At 40.8% G+C, this 19,595-nt stretch overlaps 1 protein-coding gene across 1 annotated transcript in view; it reads left to right on the top strand.

The window, feature by feature from the left end:
* The window catches only part of si:dkeyp-14d3.1 (transmembrane protein 132C), a 141,550-nt gene that overhangs the window by 18,115 nt on the left and 103,840 nt on the right, over positions 1-19,595 (top strand). Inside the window, exon 2 of the mRNA XM_056419477.1 lies at positions 13,434-14,322. Coding sequence (XP_056275452.1) covers positions 13,434-14,322 — 889 coding nt within the window. The remainder of the gene's footprint in view (positions 1-13,433; positions 14,323-19,595) is intronic.

Consider the following 19,595-nt stretch of genomic DNA (forward strand, 5'->3'; position numbering starts at 1 on the left):
TGGTGGTGGGCCTGATCTCCGACAAGGCCTACCTGGAGGAAGTTGCTGATCTGTCACTCTGGTGCCAGGACAACAGCCTCATCATGAATGTCACCAAAACTAAGGAGCTGATTGTGGACTTTAGGAGGGTACAACAACAGAGGACGTACTCACCACTGGGGATTAACGGGACTACTGTGGAGAGGGTGAGCGGGTATAAATACCTGGGAGTCCACATCACCGAGGATCTGACATGGTCAACAAACACAGACACTCTGGTGAGAAAGGCAAGGCAGCGCCTCTACCACCTCAGGCAGCTGAGGAAATTTAAAGTTTCCCAGAGGATCCTTCAGTCCTTCTACTCTGGAGCTGTAGAGAGCGTCCTGACAGGAAGCATCACAGCCTGGTTTGGCAACTGCTCCGCTCAGGACAGGAAGGCTCTGCAGAGAGTAGTGCGTTCGGCTGAACGCACTATTGGAACTACACTCCCACCCTGCAGGACTTGTACACCAGGAGGTGCAGAACCAGAGCCGGCAGGATCATGAAGGATCCTCACCACCCCAACAACAGACTGTTTCAGCTGCTGCGGTCAGGCAGGCGCCTCCGTAGTCACGCTGCAAGAACAGAGAGACTGAGACGGAGTTTCTTTCCTCAGGCCATCAGGATTGTGAACTCCGACCTCACCAGGACCCCCACATAGACCCACACAACTGCCCCTCTTAGGCACACACACACACACACACACTTACTGTAAATATTGTGTTGTTTTTTATTTGTAAATAGTGTGTACTTGTTGCCCTTGCACATTCCTGCTGAGCATTGCCACTTTCATTTCACTGCACACCCTGTGTGTGTATGTGACAAATAAAACATCTTGAATCTTGAATCTTGAGTAAGATACAAAAAACATGAATACAGATCCTCACACAAAAGCATACAGAGTCCATAAAACCAGAAAGTATCGGGTATAGGAACATTCTATCCATTATTCGATAAAAGTTCAGGAGTTGCAGACAATTTCACAGAAAGATATATTTTTGGTATATCTCTTCATGCTGTAAGAAATAGAACAACGCCGTAATAACTGAGCAGCAGCTATAGAACTCAATGGAGAATAAGAATGGAATTACATTCATGTTAGTGGTCTTCACACACGCTTGGTTGGAGATTATACAACACACACCTGTCTACTTCCAAGCTGACCGGGTAAAACAACTCCGGGTCTATTGTCAATTTAGTCTGCTCTGAATACTTCTAATTTGAATTGAAACCACCAACAAAGGTAGGACTGGATCCACTTTCAGTCAAACCCTGGTGTGGTGTGAGCAACAAGGTCCAGTGACAGAATGTATTGATATTGGATATGCATATGTGACATTTCTTTGATAGCTAATCCAGACAAATTCACCGGCTACACTGTCCTCTTGGCTGCAGATCCAACTGTGTCCTACTTTGTCTTTATTAGCTCTGTGCAGTTGAGACCGCCAGAGAAAATTAATTATTCTAACATAGAAGTGTAGAATAACTTGCAGGCGTCTGAATAAGGGTTCTTTTGGTTCGTTCTTTCACAATTTTACAGCATTATGCCAACAAGTCACCATAATACTCCAATAAGCAAGTTAGTTGTCGGTCCATATGACTTCTTGCTTGGTTTGTTTATGAATAAGGAAGTGTGAACGCTGGGTGCACGGAACTGAAATGCTGAACCCTTTAGTGGAGAATGGAAACCAAATGACAGTAGCCTACTGCTAACAGCCCCAAAAGGCTATTTCATGTAGCTTAATACGAAAATGTTCTTGTGGGTCGTGCTCATGGCATTGGATCTTCGACTTATCAAATATAAACAGCTCTTTTAGTATTACATTGACTAAGATATCACTGTCTTGTCTTGGGCATGGTAGGCATACAGATTTTTGGCCGCACTGTTAATGTGATGATGTTTTTATAGCACATTTCTCAGCGCATCACCTAATTTATGAAGGGAGGCAACTATGTCAAAGTTATATAGTTCGTAATATTTTACACTCGGAAGCACCATAACCTCCGCTGTCTGATGGAGGCTGAGCAGCTCCACTACAGCAGTATTCAGTTGATAAGGAATAGGTGGTAATAAACTCTCTCACCTGAGCGTTTAATGGTTTTCTGAGTAATGTCATAGCTTGTCGAAGATATGTGAAGACATCCCAAAAAGCCAGAGGTTATTATTATCTGTAGTAATAGTGCTACTCATTACAGTACTCCAAAACCTATTTTTGGACTTCAGTTATATGTTTCACAAGGGACATCTGGGACATGGGACTGATAGGGGTCACACTTTTGCAAGCAAGCTAATTTGCTCGCATATTTACTGTGAGCTGTGCAAGCTAGCCCTCATTACAGTGTTATGGACCACATTCGCTGTGGGCTTAATGGTGCCATTTGATGTGTTACAATTCATAGATTTTCAGAATAATTTGTATTTGATAATTATTATTTGTCTCTGTGCTATTGATTAAGTTCCCATCACATTTAGGTTACTTTCTTTTAAAGTTCATTAGATGTGAAATAATAAAGAAATGTTGCAGTACTGGAGTAATGCACTAAACTACTTACTAGTACTAATTAACACGCTGTGTTTCAGTGACACGTTTGTTTTGCATTCTTTATTAATTGGCTTCTTACAGTAACAGCAGACTAGCTAGTAAGGCTAATGAAAAGTATCAAACTCCTCCTCTAGCTGTCCTTATCGGTCACGTGACCCTCACGTTGCAGCGAGGTCTAATGGCTGACAGGATTAATTAAATCTGCCAACATTAATTTATTTTTCCTTTCCTTTTTCACAGCAAGAGCAAGAGGCTTCATAATAATTGCTGCCCCCCTCCTGTCTCCGCTTTTCAGTCTAACATTAGTTAGCCAGGAAAACCTGTGGTGCTTTAGCTCGGCCTATTGAGGATTAACACAAACAGTAATATTGTTATTGTTCTGCCTGCAGAGCAGCTCTGCATCCAAGAAATGTTTGTAAAACTAATATTTTAATGAGCTTCTGTTCCCTTAGCTATTTCTTTTTCAAAACAATGAAAAGCCCAAGTCTGAACATTTCGCTCAACAGGAAGCGTCCAGTCTTCGAGGATTCCTACATACCTGTTTGCTGGAGCGCAGAGTGAGTGGCTGTCAGTCACTGAAATACAATTCAGCTTGGCAGCTGGACAAGGAGGCTTTTGTAAATAAAATTTGCCCCGCCGCATTGCGAGTTGAAAATATTTTCTGAAAATTATGAAATTTTGTCAGTGAGTGTGAAGACGCACAGCTGTTCCTTCTGTTCTAGTCTTAAAGACACATTTCACTCCCCTTGCTTTCATAGCTTTCCTTCCATGGCCCAGAATATATCTTGTTCATGGAGTTAGTTTCCAATCTGATAGATTTGAGGTTAAATTGCAGATTTAAAGCCAACCCACCTGCAGCTACAAAAAAAAAGCTCTTTTCAGAAGGGTATGAGACAGCGTTGGCCCTATGGACACTTCTATAGAGGTAACTAAAACATCATATTGTTATATTTCTAAGGATTAGAACATTACAAATATACATATAGTGATTGCAATGACCTTGCTGTATGTATTGATGTATACAACAACCCACTCAGGAATGACCGCCTTGAACCCATCATGTTACCCAGAGAATGATGATAGATCTTGATGAGTGTATGTGTGCAGGTTAAATGTTAAAGTCCCTATAGACTTATTAGTAAACGATTTATATCGATGTGTTTTGCTTTTGTCTCTTTGTGCAATTCAGTGCAGAATGTGCAGCGCTCAGTTAGAGCAGAAAAGAGAGACCATGACCTGCTTTAAAAGCCAAAAGACAAGTACAGAAAGCCAGGTGATATCTGGGCAGAGTGCAGCATCAACCGTTGCTCTCAGTCACAACAATTCTGATGATAGACACAGTGTTGGGATCTGGCAAGAGTGTGTTTAGTTATTTGCCAGTTTGAGAACTATTGGTAGCAGCAAACAAATCATTTGTAGGACAGCAGGGATTTGTTTTTCCGACTTACAGGCGGAATCTCTCCAAACCTAGGACCTGTGACCGTACCCCTCGGTATCGGCGGGGTGAAGTAGCGAATGTCGACTTGAAGAAACCAGGATTGATTCAGATTTTGGACTGTGCAAAAATATCGATATAGCTAAGCTTATATAGCTAACAGATTTAAACAGATTTAAAATGTTCTTTCACTTGCCTTGACTCCCTGTGTGTGTCAATCAACCTCCTCTTCCGCTCCCGTAACACTCGATGCTGCAGCCTATTGCCTTCTCCCAGCCTGTCACCTGATCAGGCCAAAATCACAACATGGCGTCTCACATGCCAGCGGCTAAATACTGTAGACTAGAGCGACGAAGTTATCAATGTGATGTATGTTTAGACTATTTATGTCTTTTCAACTCTATTTTTACATTTTCATCAAAAAATGTAAATATATCGCGATATATCGTATTGTGCGGTGCTTAACAATACACAGCCTTAGCCAGATGTGTTTTTGGCGCGGCTTCACTGTCTCGGCTTTCTTTGTTTCAACCACATCGTGAAGTCCCTATAACAGAATTCACCAGTGCATTGTTAAAATGCATTCATTGCTATGCTGTGGTTAACTTTTTTTTTTTTTACTGTAGCTCATTGTAGTTCACTGCAACAACTTTATTTTTACGCCAGTGAGGTATGGATTGGATTTCCTAATGATTACAATGCTGTTTTACTAAATTCAAGGGTTAGGGTTATCTTATGTTTGACCTCCAGTATGCTTTGACATTCATGTTAAGTTCTGAAATTTCAAGATAAAACAATATTAGTTTTTTGCTTTTGTATTGCATGATAGTATATTCTGAACTTTACCTTGCTTCAAAATATCAAATTTCAAGATTTAGACTTCATTCCAGTGATAATAACTATAAGTAATACACTGACTGAATAATCACATCATACAACCCCACTTCAAAACAGCCACACTATCTCTTTTAAATGCGGCCATTTGTTGATTAGAACTATGCCAAAAGTACAACTAAGTCATTATTTTTGCAGGTATTTGATCATTAACCAATGTAATGGACACATTTAAATGTTAAGCTTTTAATGTGGTTACAGAAATAGTCAGAGTATCACCAAATTCACTGAGATTCATCCGCTGGTGGTCATGAACACCTGTGCCGATTATATTTCTAGTTCATTGAGTAAGTTTAACCTGCTGGTGGTGCTATGAAGGAAAAGCCAGATGGACTTGAAGAAAGCTCATATGAAAACAATTTTCACTTAAATGTGGCCATTTTAGCAGTTTGGACAGCTGATTGCTGGACAGCGAATCATCAAAGTTCCCTGTCGCGGTTAAAGCAAGAAATAAGGAATCTTAAAAAAAACACTGATAATGCCGCTCAAACCAAAATTTTGGAAAGCTACTGCCAAGTTTTAACTTTAAAAAAAAGATAGAAAAAAATCCTTAGATCTAATTGTAACACGTGCGTGTTACCCCCCATCACAGAGAAGCTGTAGACAGGAACGGTTTACTAAGCTTTATTATTTAGGACAGATCTTGCGCTCTCGGCCTCGCCCCTCAGCGCTCCTCCTGTGTCTGCCGTTTATATTATGGAGGAAACAGCATTGGCCACAGCTGAGGCCAATTAGGCCTCCACCTGGTACCGTTCCCTGAGCACACGCCCCCACCCCCCTCTGCAGCTGAGCCTAACCACGCCCCACCACCACACTAATATTTTTGTTTATGGAGTTTTCAGACCCATAGCTATGTATAAGCAGCTTCTATACATTCTTACTTGGTCACTTCATATACATACAATACAATTCACGTGCTAAGAATGAGTACGTGCTGTGATAGTGGGACAAAGCTTGTGTTATTTGGCTTTCAACTGTCGAGACTTTGACGATGGAGCTTCACACAAGCACTTCAAAGCAAAGCAATCCATTGTTTGATGTGGACTTATGAGGTATTTCTATGTCCATATAGATTTAAAGGTTCAAATGTTTTTCATCTATGATTATTCAGCATACGTCCAGTGGTTGTTTTTCCCTGAGCAACAACCCACACCAAAATACGTTTGACTGACAGCTGACAAAGATGGACCAAAGCTGGAAAGAGTTTGTTTTCTAATTTCCACCATTCCCATTGCTCTTCTGCTGCTTGCTTTGTGGAAATGAACAGAATGTCATAACTCTTCATTTCTGGCTCGAGCAGATAGATCTTTGCGTCAGTTTCCACCACCTGGAGTGAATTTATATTTCTTCCTTTCCATTGACGACATTGAATACATTCATAACGCCTCCAATGTTTCCTCAACAATTTATCCAAATGCAACATTCCGTTTTAAATGAAGACATTAAGCATATACAGGCTAATAGAACTGCAAAGTATTATCCAATGAAGGTTGAATATCATCATATTTATTGTCGATTCATTTACAATGCACCTGAAGTGTGGTGCAATAAAACTTAAGAAGAAAAAGCTTCTTAAGAACTCAGAGATACACTTACACTACATTCATAAACACTGCGTGGCCAATACTCGCAGTGTGCAGCCTTGTCAGGAGAGCTCCAGCCAGAATTTATCATCCTATATGTGTGTGACCTTGGGGAGAGGTTTAACAGTAAACTTGGGGAGGGAGCACGGTTGGATAAGGAGGTACTTAAGCATACAAAGACACTGAGCTACAGAACTCTTTCATTTATAATCCCTGTTTTTCACACCTTGCTATAAATAAAGTGAATTTGGGGAAATCTTCTCTCTGTACTGACTATATAAAGTGATTTAATTAACTTAGGGATTTTACAGCTATCATCCCGAGGTTCATTGTGAGATTTTTTTCAATGGACCATAGTTGAACTCAGAAGTTATGTTGTTTGCTGGCCTTGCGAAAGTTTGTGTTGATGTGTCTTGACCCTGGGAGGAGAGAAACCTAGTTTGGCTTGATTCACACTCATTTTCATTATCATGCAGGCTCCTCACACTCATCAGAGTGGCAAGCGGCATTTTCAAAGGCAGGCTTCATAATCAAACTGCTAGATTTTCTTTGGTTCCCTTGATTTAGTGCAGTGTTAACATTATTTTGTGGTGATAACACTTCTAGAGGGGAACTATGATAGAGTTGGAGAACATTGAAATGTGTATTACAGAAAAAGATTAGAATAAAAATGTTCAGTGATTACTATCAATCGTCATGTAATCAATCTGCCTCTAGAATTCTATTTGCTGTGTAATTGTATAATTTCTAACATAGCTCTCATCAGTAGGGGGCCAATACGTCTTGGTTGTATTTGTATCCACTTGTTCCTCTGCCCTAACGGAGCTCAATCACCATTAAATGTCCCTCTGCATTCACAAAGAGGCCGACTGACTCTGCCGGTGAATGCCTCTGTATTTAGCCTGATTTACGATATCGTTTTCGCAATAAAGGCCAGTGTGAGGGGAAGAGATTCATTAAGGAGCTCAGTTTATGTTTTAGAGAAGTCCGGAGGGGCCACGTGAATACTGAGTGTCACACAGATATGTTCTTGTCTCATCCTCCTGACCCAAGCCAAAAGCTCTCAACCCCTTTCCCGTCCAGCCATGTGCACTGGGTGGAACAACGGAGGAGCTGTTCTCTGCCCGCAGGATGCCCAGGATGCTCAGGGTTCTTGCCACCCAGTCTGCAATCTCCTGCTGTGGCAACACTGGTCCAGACATATCAGGCCTCCTCGCAGCACCTGGAGGACCTTAACAGCATCCCTGGACGACATCCCCACTGGCCATCCCACTAACAGCGGCGCCTATTTGGGAGTGTCTCTTGCATCCACAGTTTCACCAAACAGGCCAGCGGCGGGATGTTGCAGTGTTTACTCTTTATCGGTCGATATTCTTTAATCCCCAAGATGATGCTTTCTCTCATGAACTCAAAATAGCTCGTCCTCCTCCCTTGTGAAGCCACGGGCCCATTACTCTTTATTTGCTTTTAGTATCTTAAATGTGGCCATCCATTAGCAGCGAGGCAACAAACAGCCCCAGCAGGTCCCTCGGTAGTCTGCTAGCGCACACACGCACACACACACACACACACACACTCACTAATGTAAACTGACCCTTAATCAAAAGCAATCATTGTGCATTGGATTCAGCTCATCTCCAAGATAAAGAAGAGTCATCTGTGTAGAATATTCCATGAGAAGCATACACAACTTTGTACTGTGTCCCTACCTCCGTCCTCCATGACTCTTACTTATCAGCTCCACAGACCTCTATGTGCCTGAATGATTTCTTTTCGATGGAAGCTGGCAATGTAGAAAAACCATACTGTGTCATGTATTGATTATTTTTCCAGTCCTTCTTTCTTGAATTTCTTGGTGACTGAAAAGCATAAATCATCGGCAAATGATCCTTCAAGGAAATAGTGTAATTATTATTCTTGATGCATGGTCACAAATTCAATAGCCCTTATTAATTGAACAAGGAGAGAAATATGATGTGGGTAATTCAATGGGACTAGAAAGCTTTCATTCATCCCTCATGTTTAAGATGGTCCTGTTTGGCATTCATGCCAAAGCTCAGAAGGATTCAGGGTCAGGATGTAGGTCAAAGGCAGTGTAATTGTAAACCTCGACAAATAGCAGCTTTGCAATAATGTGAGGACAATCCTTTTGTGTGTGACCCTTGTGTAGGAGATCATTCAAAACTGAATATCTTAAATTCAGATATCCCAGAAACATCCAACCTTTTCTCTATCACTGTGTCCATTGTTGCTCACCATTTACTTTGCTACTTCCTCTTGAGCATTCTGTCCATATTGCTTATTTCTGGTCTCTCCTGACATGTGTGATGAAGCATAAAGACAGGCAACAGAGCAGCCAGCCAAGCGGGCAGCAATTCTCTGTGCCCAGCCATTTTACTACAGCCAGGAGTGGACAGCAGGAATGCTGCCTTTCCTTCCCTGGTGTCCGCTATTGTGACTTTTCATTTACTCGACTCCTGCGATTGTGAAGGCTGCTCTTCGCTCCGCCAGTCCTATTCCAGCTCTACATTTCCGAGCGTGGATGAGGCTGGGCATAGAAGAGGTGCTGCCTGACTTGTTAGCACTCACCTGAGACCTGTCTTTCCCCCCGGCACACCACTACACAGCAGTCTGACAGGAAAACCTCTGACTGTTAACCTCCGAAATGAGAACGCTTAAATTGACCGTGTGGGAGTGGCATCATATATTTGAAAGTGACAGCTAAACTAATTGAAACAGATATTTGTGTAAGGCTTTTTACATGCTGTACGCTTCGACACAGAAACTGGATCGGTGCTGAGATTGTAGATACATATCCTGTGTGAGACTTCGAGATTGTTTTCCCCTGAGCTGTATATGGCCAGATCGAGTCTGTCCCCTAAAATTGAGTTATTTCCTCCAAAACCACAAATGTAAATCTCATGGTAGCACTAGATGAAAGGCCAGAGGATCATCTGGGAACTGTGATTTTCTGTACAGAATTGTGTCGCAAGCAATCCAGTAGATACGGGAATGCTTCAGTGGATCAGTGAAAACTTTGACCTGCTGATGGCGCAAGATGAAACGTCAGGAGATTGCAAAAGTTATTAGGATTCATCCTTGTGAGACCAATAATATCTGTACAGAACTTGATGATAATACATTCAGAAATTATTTTGATGCTTCAATCTGGGCCATAGTAGTGGACCAACCAATTCAGCCTGTGTAGGAATCTAAATAACTATTTGTTTAAACATACAGTGCTTCAATAATGCCCATTTTCCAATCAAATCTATGATGCAACCATGCTCTGTATTTGTTCGAAATCACCAGGGTTTCATCGGGGAGAGGTCCAGCTGTTTCATGAGGAAAATACTGCTTCTACAGTGTTTCCATGGAGAGAGAAAGAAGAAAACCCATCTTATTAAAAACTGGAAATGAAGAAATAGCCTCAAAGATTAGAATGTATCTGGCTCAGCAAAATACTGCCAATTGTTTTACAATTTAATGCCACACAATAGGGAAGTTTAATTATACATGATGTGGATCATAAAGTGTATGCTGAAATAGACGTTTTTCTCACTTGAATTATCATTATTTTTCCTTTGCCTTAGCATTTCTCTGCCAGCTAATGGTTATGTGCGTCCCTCCACCTCCCCCTATATTAAAGAAATCTGACTGGTACACTTGGCGTCTTTTAACATTCCCCATTAATATGTCTACAGCTCAACTGCAATGAAATGCACTGCTATTCCAATTTGTCCGATGGGGGGCGCACTGTAGGCGATTGTCCATGCAGGAGTTATTTCTGATAGAAAAGAGAGTCAAAGCGTTGTTGTTTTTTGAAGAAAAATAGACCAGTTGCTTTTTTTTCACAGCGTTAAATGGGAAGCCAGTGTGCTTGGTGTGTTCCCAGCAGCTTTCTCAATCAAACATACATCATGTTTGGTGCCTCTATCAGACTTATCATGGCAAAAAATCCAAGAACTGTCCGGGACAACTGAAAACAGAGATGATAAATGAATTGTTGGCAGATCAGTGAGACATCTCAGACTGTTTGTCATCTTTTTATTGGTTGGGTTGTGAAGCCTAGAAGCACAATGGCCAACCTGGCTCTCTAAAAGTAAAAAAATTACAAACGACAATATTTTTACACTTTGGTTTGTGTGCAGATTAAACAAACACTATCTACAATGTTAACTACGTGGGTGTAGGTGCTGGTAGGTGTATTTAGCTAAGGTCAGAGAAAACCTGGTTAGCTGTTTCCGCCTCTCTGCAGTCTTTATGCTACGCTAAGCGAACTGGCTTCTGGCTTTATATTTACTGTACAGACATGTGTGGTATCAATCTTCACATCTCACTCTGTAGAAAACATTCAGCAGTCGTGAAATGTCCAACTAATCTTGAAAACAGAACATTCTGCTGCACACTTTTGTTAATGGTGCACACACTGCTAATAAACAATCCAGTGAAGTGAAGGAAAAAGAAAGCTGGCCAGAGGGACATTAGAACAAGCCAGTGGTAGCGGCCAGAGCAGGAGGGGGCCCACACAGCTTCCAAAAGAGAGCTTTTATCAAACAGTAGTGCCAAGAGCAATATTCTCTCAGGGGGTCCAGATATCTGAGCTACACCCCGGCTGCACAGAAAACAAAGAACTACTGGAGTTAGAAAAGTACATTTGAAATGTGTTTTTTCGATTTCTCCTCCCCAGAACAAAGGAGGAAGCTATTCCTCTTAAAATAGCTGTGTATGATTTATTAATTCCAATATCTAATAAAAGCATGCTGATTCAGAGTATGATGGATCTTTTCAGGCTTTATGCGTTTTGAGACGGGATTATTTTTGCAGTTTATACATTTTAATTTTTGTCTTTACAGACACTGGTACAAGAAAAGGTTTGCTCGCATTGGCTGATGCTATAGGTGAACTGGTTTGCAACTGTTTGGACACACGCACACACACACAACCCCCCCACCCCCCACCAGGAGCTTAATATGCAGAATTTTTTTTTTTTTAGAATAACAAGTGATCTGCCATGTTTTCTTAAAAAGCAAAAGTCTGAGCACACGAGTCCTTTCCATCAGCTGTGAATCATCCCATCTGAACACAGTGGGTAAGCTGTGCAGTCCAGTGGAGAGAGCGCTTTGCTTTTTACTTAACTTGAGACATGAGGGCTTAGACATGAGAGCGAGGGAAACGTTACCACAGCTCCAAGGGACCAGAGGATGACTTTATTCATAACTGTTCTGTCTTGCCAGACTATCAAGCTTTTCATTTGTCAGCAGCACAAAGCCACGTATACAACAATGCCTCTTGCCAACACACAGCACAAAGCTCCAGAAAATACAAATTGCTCTGTGGTGCTCTGTTGCTCAGAGGTCTGTGTTCCCTGTCGTAAAGACAAGGTCCGGATCAGAGTGCTTTACTCCGATGCCCTAAGTAGGTCTGGTGCTGCCGCTGGCTTGAGGGTCGGAGCCCGCCTGCACCTTTGCACACCCCAGTGGGACAGCAGCACTGAGGTCAAGAGGGGCACCATGAATCACAAATCCCTGTCCGATTTGTAAACTGTCGGGACATTGATTTACACAGATGATAAGAGGGAAGAAATCCTCTGGCAGCTAGCAGGAAGATTGTGGTATGCTGAGGGAGTGTAATCACACAGCAGATTGCCCGTGAGAAGGTCAAAGCCTTTTCTTATTGGGATTTAAAGCTATTTTTAAGCGGGCCTCAACCAGCAGGGCCATAGGCAATAAAGAAACTGTACTGTGAACTTGATCTATGCTTTGATTTATAATAATCTCCTAATTGTGTTGGACCCTTGAGTATGTCATACTAATGGTTCACATTTTGGTCTGTTCCAAAATGATGTTGAAGTTCAATAGAGAAATTTGTCTCCAAAAAAGTCAATTTTTTTTTAAACATTACATAAACCTAAGTGGATATCCAAGAACTTTGCCTTAGTAAAATAAAATTGGGAAGTTTATGATTTCCTACAGAAACTATTTTATCAAAGCATAGTAAACTTGATTATGTATCCGATCAGGAATTTAATGGTAGGTTTGATTTTTTTGGAAATTTTTTGGCACCCATGGGTCTCAAAAGTCAGACTTTTATTGCATTGGAGGGGGTTTGCACACTTTTTATGGAATATAAAGCAATAATATACAACATTTTAATATTTTGAAATGATACATTTCAATTAAATTATGTTATACAGCTCACAGTAAGTTTATCAGAGCATCCCAATCTTTCACATATGTTAACCACTGATTTCTCTAATTGTTGCATTGGAAAATGTAATTGTCTTGTAAAAAAATTAATGCTATAATGAATAATTTGATAAACTGTCATTTCCTGAAGATTATACACATGGCAATGAGAAAAAAGTGTTATTCTATCAGAGAATAAAAGCAATATGGAGTAACATGCTGGTTTCGATCATGAGTGTCTAGAGTCTGACTTTACACTGCAGTAAATGCAACAACAATACAAGACAAAGCATTTTATTTTGCGTTTTGAATTCTGTTTGTATTTGCAGTATGTTGGGTTTGAATGTAATACTTTTTTAACATATCTGTTTCGCTTTTTGCATCAAGAGATTTGAACAAGGATATATTTATTTTCAGTCACATAGCAGCAAGCTGTAACCAACAAATACACTTCAGTGTTTTATTGTTTCAGCGCTAATTTTGATGTGATGAAATGCGTCTTCTCTCTGTTATACTGTTACAATACAAACACTACACTACACTCGCCTTCACAATTCGATAAAGATATAGACCTGTTGGTTTCTATTATTCCTCGAATTAAGAAGAGTAAAGTTCCTTTGCAATGTTGTCGGCGTTTGGTTCCTCTCTCTCTCTCGACGGCTACACACGTGACACCAGTTTGTCACTACTTCAAATAGCTGTCATTCACTATTTGTGACTCTGTTACACCAAGTGAGCTTCCCCTGACTTTGTGTTCTCCTCTGTCTTTTAGTCGCCGACTGTCGAGTCTTGGAGGGATTGCAGAGATATTCCTCCAGCCCTACATACCTGCCGGTCAACTATCAGGTGCTCAATGCGGACTTGGCGTTCTTCCTGAAGGAAGCCAACCAGGACTTCATGAGGAACTCAAGCCTGATGTCCCGGACTGAGCCCTTCTTTATCTACCAGGCCAGAAGTTTGCCCTCAATCAACACTAGCTATGGGCCCCTCTCTGTGGAACAACCTGTCCCTTTGGAGCTCCTACAGAGCCCGGGGACATTTCCTGCCTCCTCTGTTTTTACCTTCAACTGGAAGGTGCAGACCTTTATCATGAATACCAGGATTCACTTGGCCAAGCCCAAAGTCCAGGTGCTGTTTTATGTCGCAGGCAGGGACTGGGACGATTACAGCGCCATCGACAAGCTGCCCTGCGTGCACATGTTTGCTTTTCATGAAACCCAGGAGGTGCGTGGCATTTGCCAGCTGAAGGGGGGGCTGGGTCTGTGCGTGGCTGAGCTGGAGCCCTTGGCCAGCTGGTTCAGCCCTCCCAGCATAGTGCCAGGACGCCAGAGGAACCTCGAAGTGTCCGAGGGCACAGCGGTGGAGCTCTACTACGTGCTGCAGTCTGCAGAATCCGGGGAGTGCCACTCCGAGGAGGCCAGGAAGGACGACTTCATCCGCTCGAGCCAGGAAGGGCTGTTTGGTTCCTACACCTCCACACTGCTGCGTCGGATCGGTGGCGTGAGGCTCCACCAGAACCCCTCTCCACCGCCCCTTGCTGAACACAGGCTTGATAACAACTTCATGGTCATGGTCCCAGCCACACCCGTGAGACAGAGAGAAACAATCTCCGCGTACATCACTGTGTCAGCCGACTCTCCTGTGGAGATGTTTACTCTAAGGTAAGAACACCTTTCTTGTTGTTCTCCTGCCAAGCGTCTGGTTACAGACGCTCTGCAGTCAGGTTTAGACTCAAAGGTTTTTCTCAAACGAAACGTGGCTAACTCTTCTTTTCCTTTTACATCTCACATCTCCGATTAGTTGCTGTGCTTTCTCTCACAGCCGGTTAAACCTTTGTTCTCACGATCGCTCATATTGAGTTTCATTATAATCACATTTTAGTTGTTCTCATCGACTTATTTCTTGATTTTCTGTAGTCAAACAACTGAATCTGATGAAATAATTATTTGATTGCAGCTCTTAAAGACCACCTGTTAACCACGATAAACAGCCTGTGCTGCCACACTGTGGCCCTTGATCAAATCAGTATTGATTGTGAAGTCGTCTGACAACATGAAGCTAAACACAAGATGATGACAACAACTTCACTGCTTGATTGGCTGTATTGGAATGCGTAACGAGTGATGACAGAGGGTTCGCACATCTTCAGCACAGGTCTACATCTGTGAAGGCATGTGCTGTTATTTTAGAGACGTCATCTTAGTTGTCACCTGTGTTCAGGCATGTGTGCAGGAGAATAAGTGAATCTGTCTCCAGGAGCGGATGTTTGTTTTCTGTCAATTGGCAACACATTTCATATAAGTCTGCACATACACGAGCACTCAAGGGACCGAGCCACGAACGAGCCATTGACAAACATACACTCATACTTATCTTTAGATTTTATTACAGTATGTTATTGGTAAATTACCTGAATTGACGTATTTCCGGGGTTATCTGCAGGACTTCTTTTGCTGGAACCAGTTGCTAGGCAATCAGCGGAGACTTCAGGAAGTTACTCTCCAACGAGAGTCGACTTATTAAGGCTGATATAACAATCATTGTTTTGAGGAAGAAAAAGCTGATTTTTTTGGGCCGATTGGTCAAAATAATAAATACCTAAACAAATGTATACATTTGGGACTGAACATTAAACTAACGATACATATGGCGAGCAAATACATTTTCTTTAAAAGAAAATTCCCTTTTATCCCCTCAACATCAGTCTGAGTTTATGACGAGCTTAACTTCTGCACTCCTAATGTATTCATTAGTAAGAGAATATAGTGTTGTACAACATTGTTTAGAATATATTGTATGTATTTACAATGGGCCATGCTGCTCTGGGGTTTATTACCGGACAGGATTAATTCTGTTAAACGCCATGTCATACAAAACATAATGGTTGGATACTACTTCCAGGAAAAAGAGGAACCTAACATATGCAATTTCATTTCATGAATGGATAGTTACGTGGCTGGTTTAATTGAAAGACAGAACGCCAACTTGGTACGTTCAAGTAACAGTTGAATGATTTATTGTCCTCCCTGTTTGCCCGTCTTGTATCACGGACCGAAGAGCTGATGGTGTTGCATTTTATATCTTGGGAAGATTACTTTGAAGAAGGGTTTGAAAATGGGTCAGATGTGACATGAATACCACTTGTCTGCTTGCTGTAAAATCAGCTGTTCCCCGGGGCCAGAATAATGTGTTAAAAGTAGAGAAACACTTTTTGAAATAACATGCAAAAGCATCCCTCATTATGTGTTAGGAGCCTCTGTGTAAAATGATGATGTACATCCTTTCGTAACTGATGGCCGAGCAGCCTTCGGCCATCATCGGAGCCCAGTGACAACGATACGGATAAATTGGAAAACTTCATATAAGCACAGATAAATCGGTTAATACCGCAAAGTTATTTTTTGTACGGGTTTTGTAAAAAAAGGAAGGTTAACTTCATAGTAACTACATTCTAGAACTTATGTTGTTTTTTATCTTCTCAGGTAAAATGTCATCCACAGTGAAAAAGTAGGGTTATCCCTCAGATCATTTGATTCAGTGAAGCTGTTGATGGGTACCAATTAGAGTGAACAGATGAGACAAAATGATTTAGATAATTAACATGCAATGCAAATGAGCATGTCTTTAATTAAAATGCACGTCCATTAGTGTAATGACTGAAGCCGATATTAATCACACTAGTTTTGAACATTTATAAACCTTCTTGAGAAGCTGCAACAAGGGGTCACACCAATTTGTCAACCTGTGTAAATGAAAACAAGCCGTATGCTGAAGAAGAGTGTTTTCTGCAATTTTATAATGTTCAGTTTATTTTATATGAGAAACAGAGGAGGATCCCTCTCCCCGGAGGGACAGAAGCAAAGAAGCAACAATTAAATTTAAGCTGTTCCACAGTCCTTTTCATCTTCCAGATGAGAAATGAAGATAATTTAACCAGCTTAAAAACAACACAATTGGAGCTGAGCTGTGAATTTTGAACACGTTGAATACATTCTACAGACTTATGGTCTTCTTGTTTCATTTACGACCAACTATTTTTATCTGAAGTCATAAGGCATTCAAATTTTTTTCCGTTTTCTAATTCTAGAAAGTCTCCTTTCATCAGTCAAATGAGGCGTCCAGGCTGGCCGCAGAGGCAGCAGCGCCTGTGCTGTTTGTGTTTGGCAGAGTAGCGCACGGCGGGCGCAGGTTGGCCATCTGAGAGCGACAGATATGAAAAGGCCTCTGTGTGGTCCGAGGTGATAAGACTGTCCTCGTACATGCATTTGTTAGGACGCGTAATCGCCACAGCGAGAAGACTTTGATCTCTATATTCACAACATCATTATCATCTGTGTACTGCACACTTCTGTGTGAGCCATTGTTGGCTGTGGAGCCCTGAATGCTTATGAGGCTGTAAAACCTGTCAAACAGACCTTCTACCACTTTGGTTTTACATGTTTATTGGATGCCCGGTTTCATAAATTTAACAAAATCCAAGTCCGCCATACTTCTTAATTTGGCGTGGGCATATGTAAACAACACATAGGTATTCAAATGCTCACTATCGTTCTACATATGGCAGAAAAAGGGGAAAGTCAAAAGAAAATGCAAATTGCCACTGTGCCCTTAAGAAATTATTCTTTTCTTCTCCAATTCAGATTTCACCTTCGTCTTATCCATTATGCTGAACTGCTCATGCTGTGATTGATGTTATGCAATGAGAGCTAATTTCACATATTTTTAATAGCCAATCATCCAAACAATGTATTGCTTTGTGGATTCCCAGCATGGTATGCCTGTTTTGACATGCTACTTTTAATTTGATGGGCTCTGATTTGATATGACCTTGTCTATGTTAATAGGCTGTGTCACTCAGAAACCAAACTTATTTTAGTGCAGTTTACTTTGCTCGGATTCAGAGGGGAATGATGAGGGGCATTAAATAGTTGCTGCTTTTATTAACTATCATGAGTCCTCCTGATATATGTCTATATTTGGGTGCAACATTTGTTTTTCTTTCTTTTGTTACACTTATCTATCTGAATGTGTGAACTCTTGCACTATTACACTTTTAACAGGTACAAGAGTTTAAACCATATTGATTCAGACGGTTTCAGAGTAAAATATGTCAATGCTGTACATTTAGCGGCATTTTCAATTCAGCATCAGAACGTTTTCAATTGCTAATAAGATCATTATGGCTATTTGCTGCAATGAAGTTTTTTTATTTTTTAGATGTATCTTTTCATTTTTTCAAAATGTCCCATTGAGATAAAGGTAGTCTTCTGGTATTGAAGCAGAGGTGGGTAGCATTGCGTGAAACAAAGACCACCTAACATTACCATCATGAAATATGTATAGTTTTATGAAATAAAGCATTTATTTGCAACAAAAAGAGCATAAATAATACTTCACACGGCAAATGCCATGTGGCAGTCAGTCAGGCCGTCATTTACAAACTGAATTGGTGACCAATATGTGTCAGAATCTAGGTGGCTCCTAAACATTGTATTTGTTCATATTATCAAGAAAACAGGTTTTTAAAGAAACATGCCAACATTTAGTGTTCTTTTGTTTAAAAATAATGAGGATACTTTTTGAATCAACGAGTTTTCCATATCTGTTAAATTGGGTTGCAGTTAATCACCAAGATATGTCATCATGTTTCTTCTCTCCAGTGTAGACATCCTGTAATCATTTTAATAGGTGATACACATCTTGTGAAAATTGACTAAGAATACAGGGAATTATAAAACATAGCATCTTATAATGGTTTTCAAATGTCTTGTGAATGTCAAAGGATATCATCAAATATAAATTACTGTGAACAAAGCTGGATTAGATGGGATTAACACTTTGGCAGCAGTGTGTTGCTGTATTCCTTCCTTGATATCTCCCTGCTTTATTGTGCCGAGTGAGGAACAGGATCACATCAGTCTCCAGTAGAGCCATTTCATCGTGAGCAGGAGTCACTCCTTCAAAGACATTTCTGCACAACAGTAGATTCTGCACACCAGCATGGGAGTCGAATAAAGGGAAGCACATTAAAAAGACACTTAGAACTATAATGCCAATAAATTGAATATAAAAGTAATGTATGAGCTCATTATCATAATATGTTTTCTTGTATCACTGCGCAAGATTTAGATTTTTTTTTATGTGTCGTTGATAATTTATTATCACTCAGTGGATGGTTCATATGCAAATGAAATGCAGTAAAGGACATACTTTTAAAGGATCTTTTTTTCCTTCTGAAGTCTCTAGTTTCAAGTTTCAAGTTTTTATTGTCACATCCCCTTTTATACAAGTATAATCGGTTCGTGAAATTCTTATGTGCAAAACTCCCGACAACAGTAGCAGACTAAAAAAAGAATAAGAATGAGAATAAACTATACAATATCCACACAAAAAAAAAGAAGAAAGTATTAACAATATATATATAAAACAATGTAATAGAATATACATCATGGCAATATATATATATAAAACAATGTAATAAAATATACACTTTTTTTGAGACTATATATATATATATGTATATACATACAATATATATATACAATATATATATATATAAACAATGTAATAAAATATACACCATGGCCATAGATATTCACAGAATATGTTCTGGTGTGTAGTGTTAATGAGGGTCTCAGTCCTTGTTCAGCAGCCTGATGGCCTGACTGAAGAAGCTGTCCCTCAGTCTGTTTGTGCGGCACTTGATACTGCGGTATCGCCTGCCTGACGGTAGAAGGGTGAACAGTTTGTGGCCGGAGTGGTTATTGTCTTTCATCATCCGTTTGGCCCTGGCCACGCACCGCTTGGTGTATATGTCCAGGATGGAGGGAAGCTCACCTCCAACGATGTATTGTGCCGACCGCACCACCCTCTGTAGTGCCCTACGCTCCAGGGCGGTGCAGTTCCCGTACCAGACGGTGATGCAACCTGTCAG

Source organism: Pseudoliparis swirei, chromosome 7, assembly GCF_029220125.1.
Source record: "Pseudoliparis swirei isolate HS2019 ecotype Mariana Trench chromosome 7, NWPU_hadal_v1, whole genome shotgun sequence".
Classification (NCBI taxonomy): domain Eukaryota; kingdom Metazoa; phylum Chordata; class Actinopteri; order Perciformes; family Liparidae; genus Pseudoliparis; species Pseudoliparis swirei.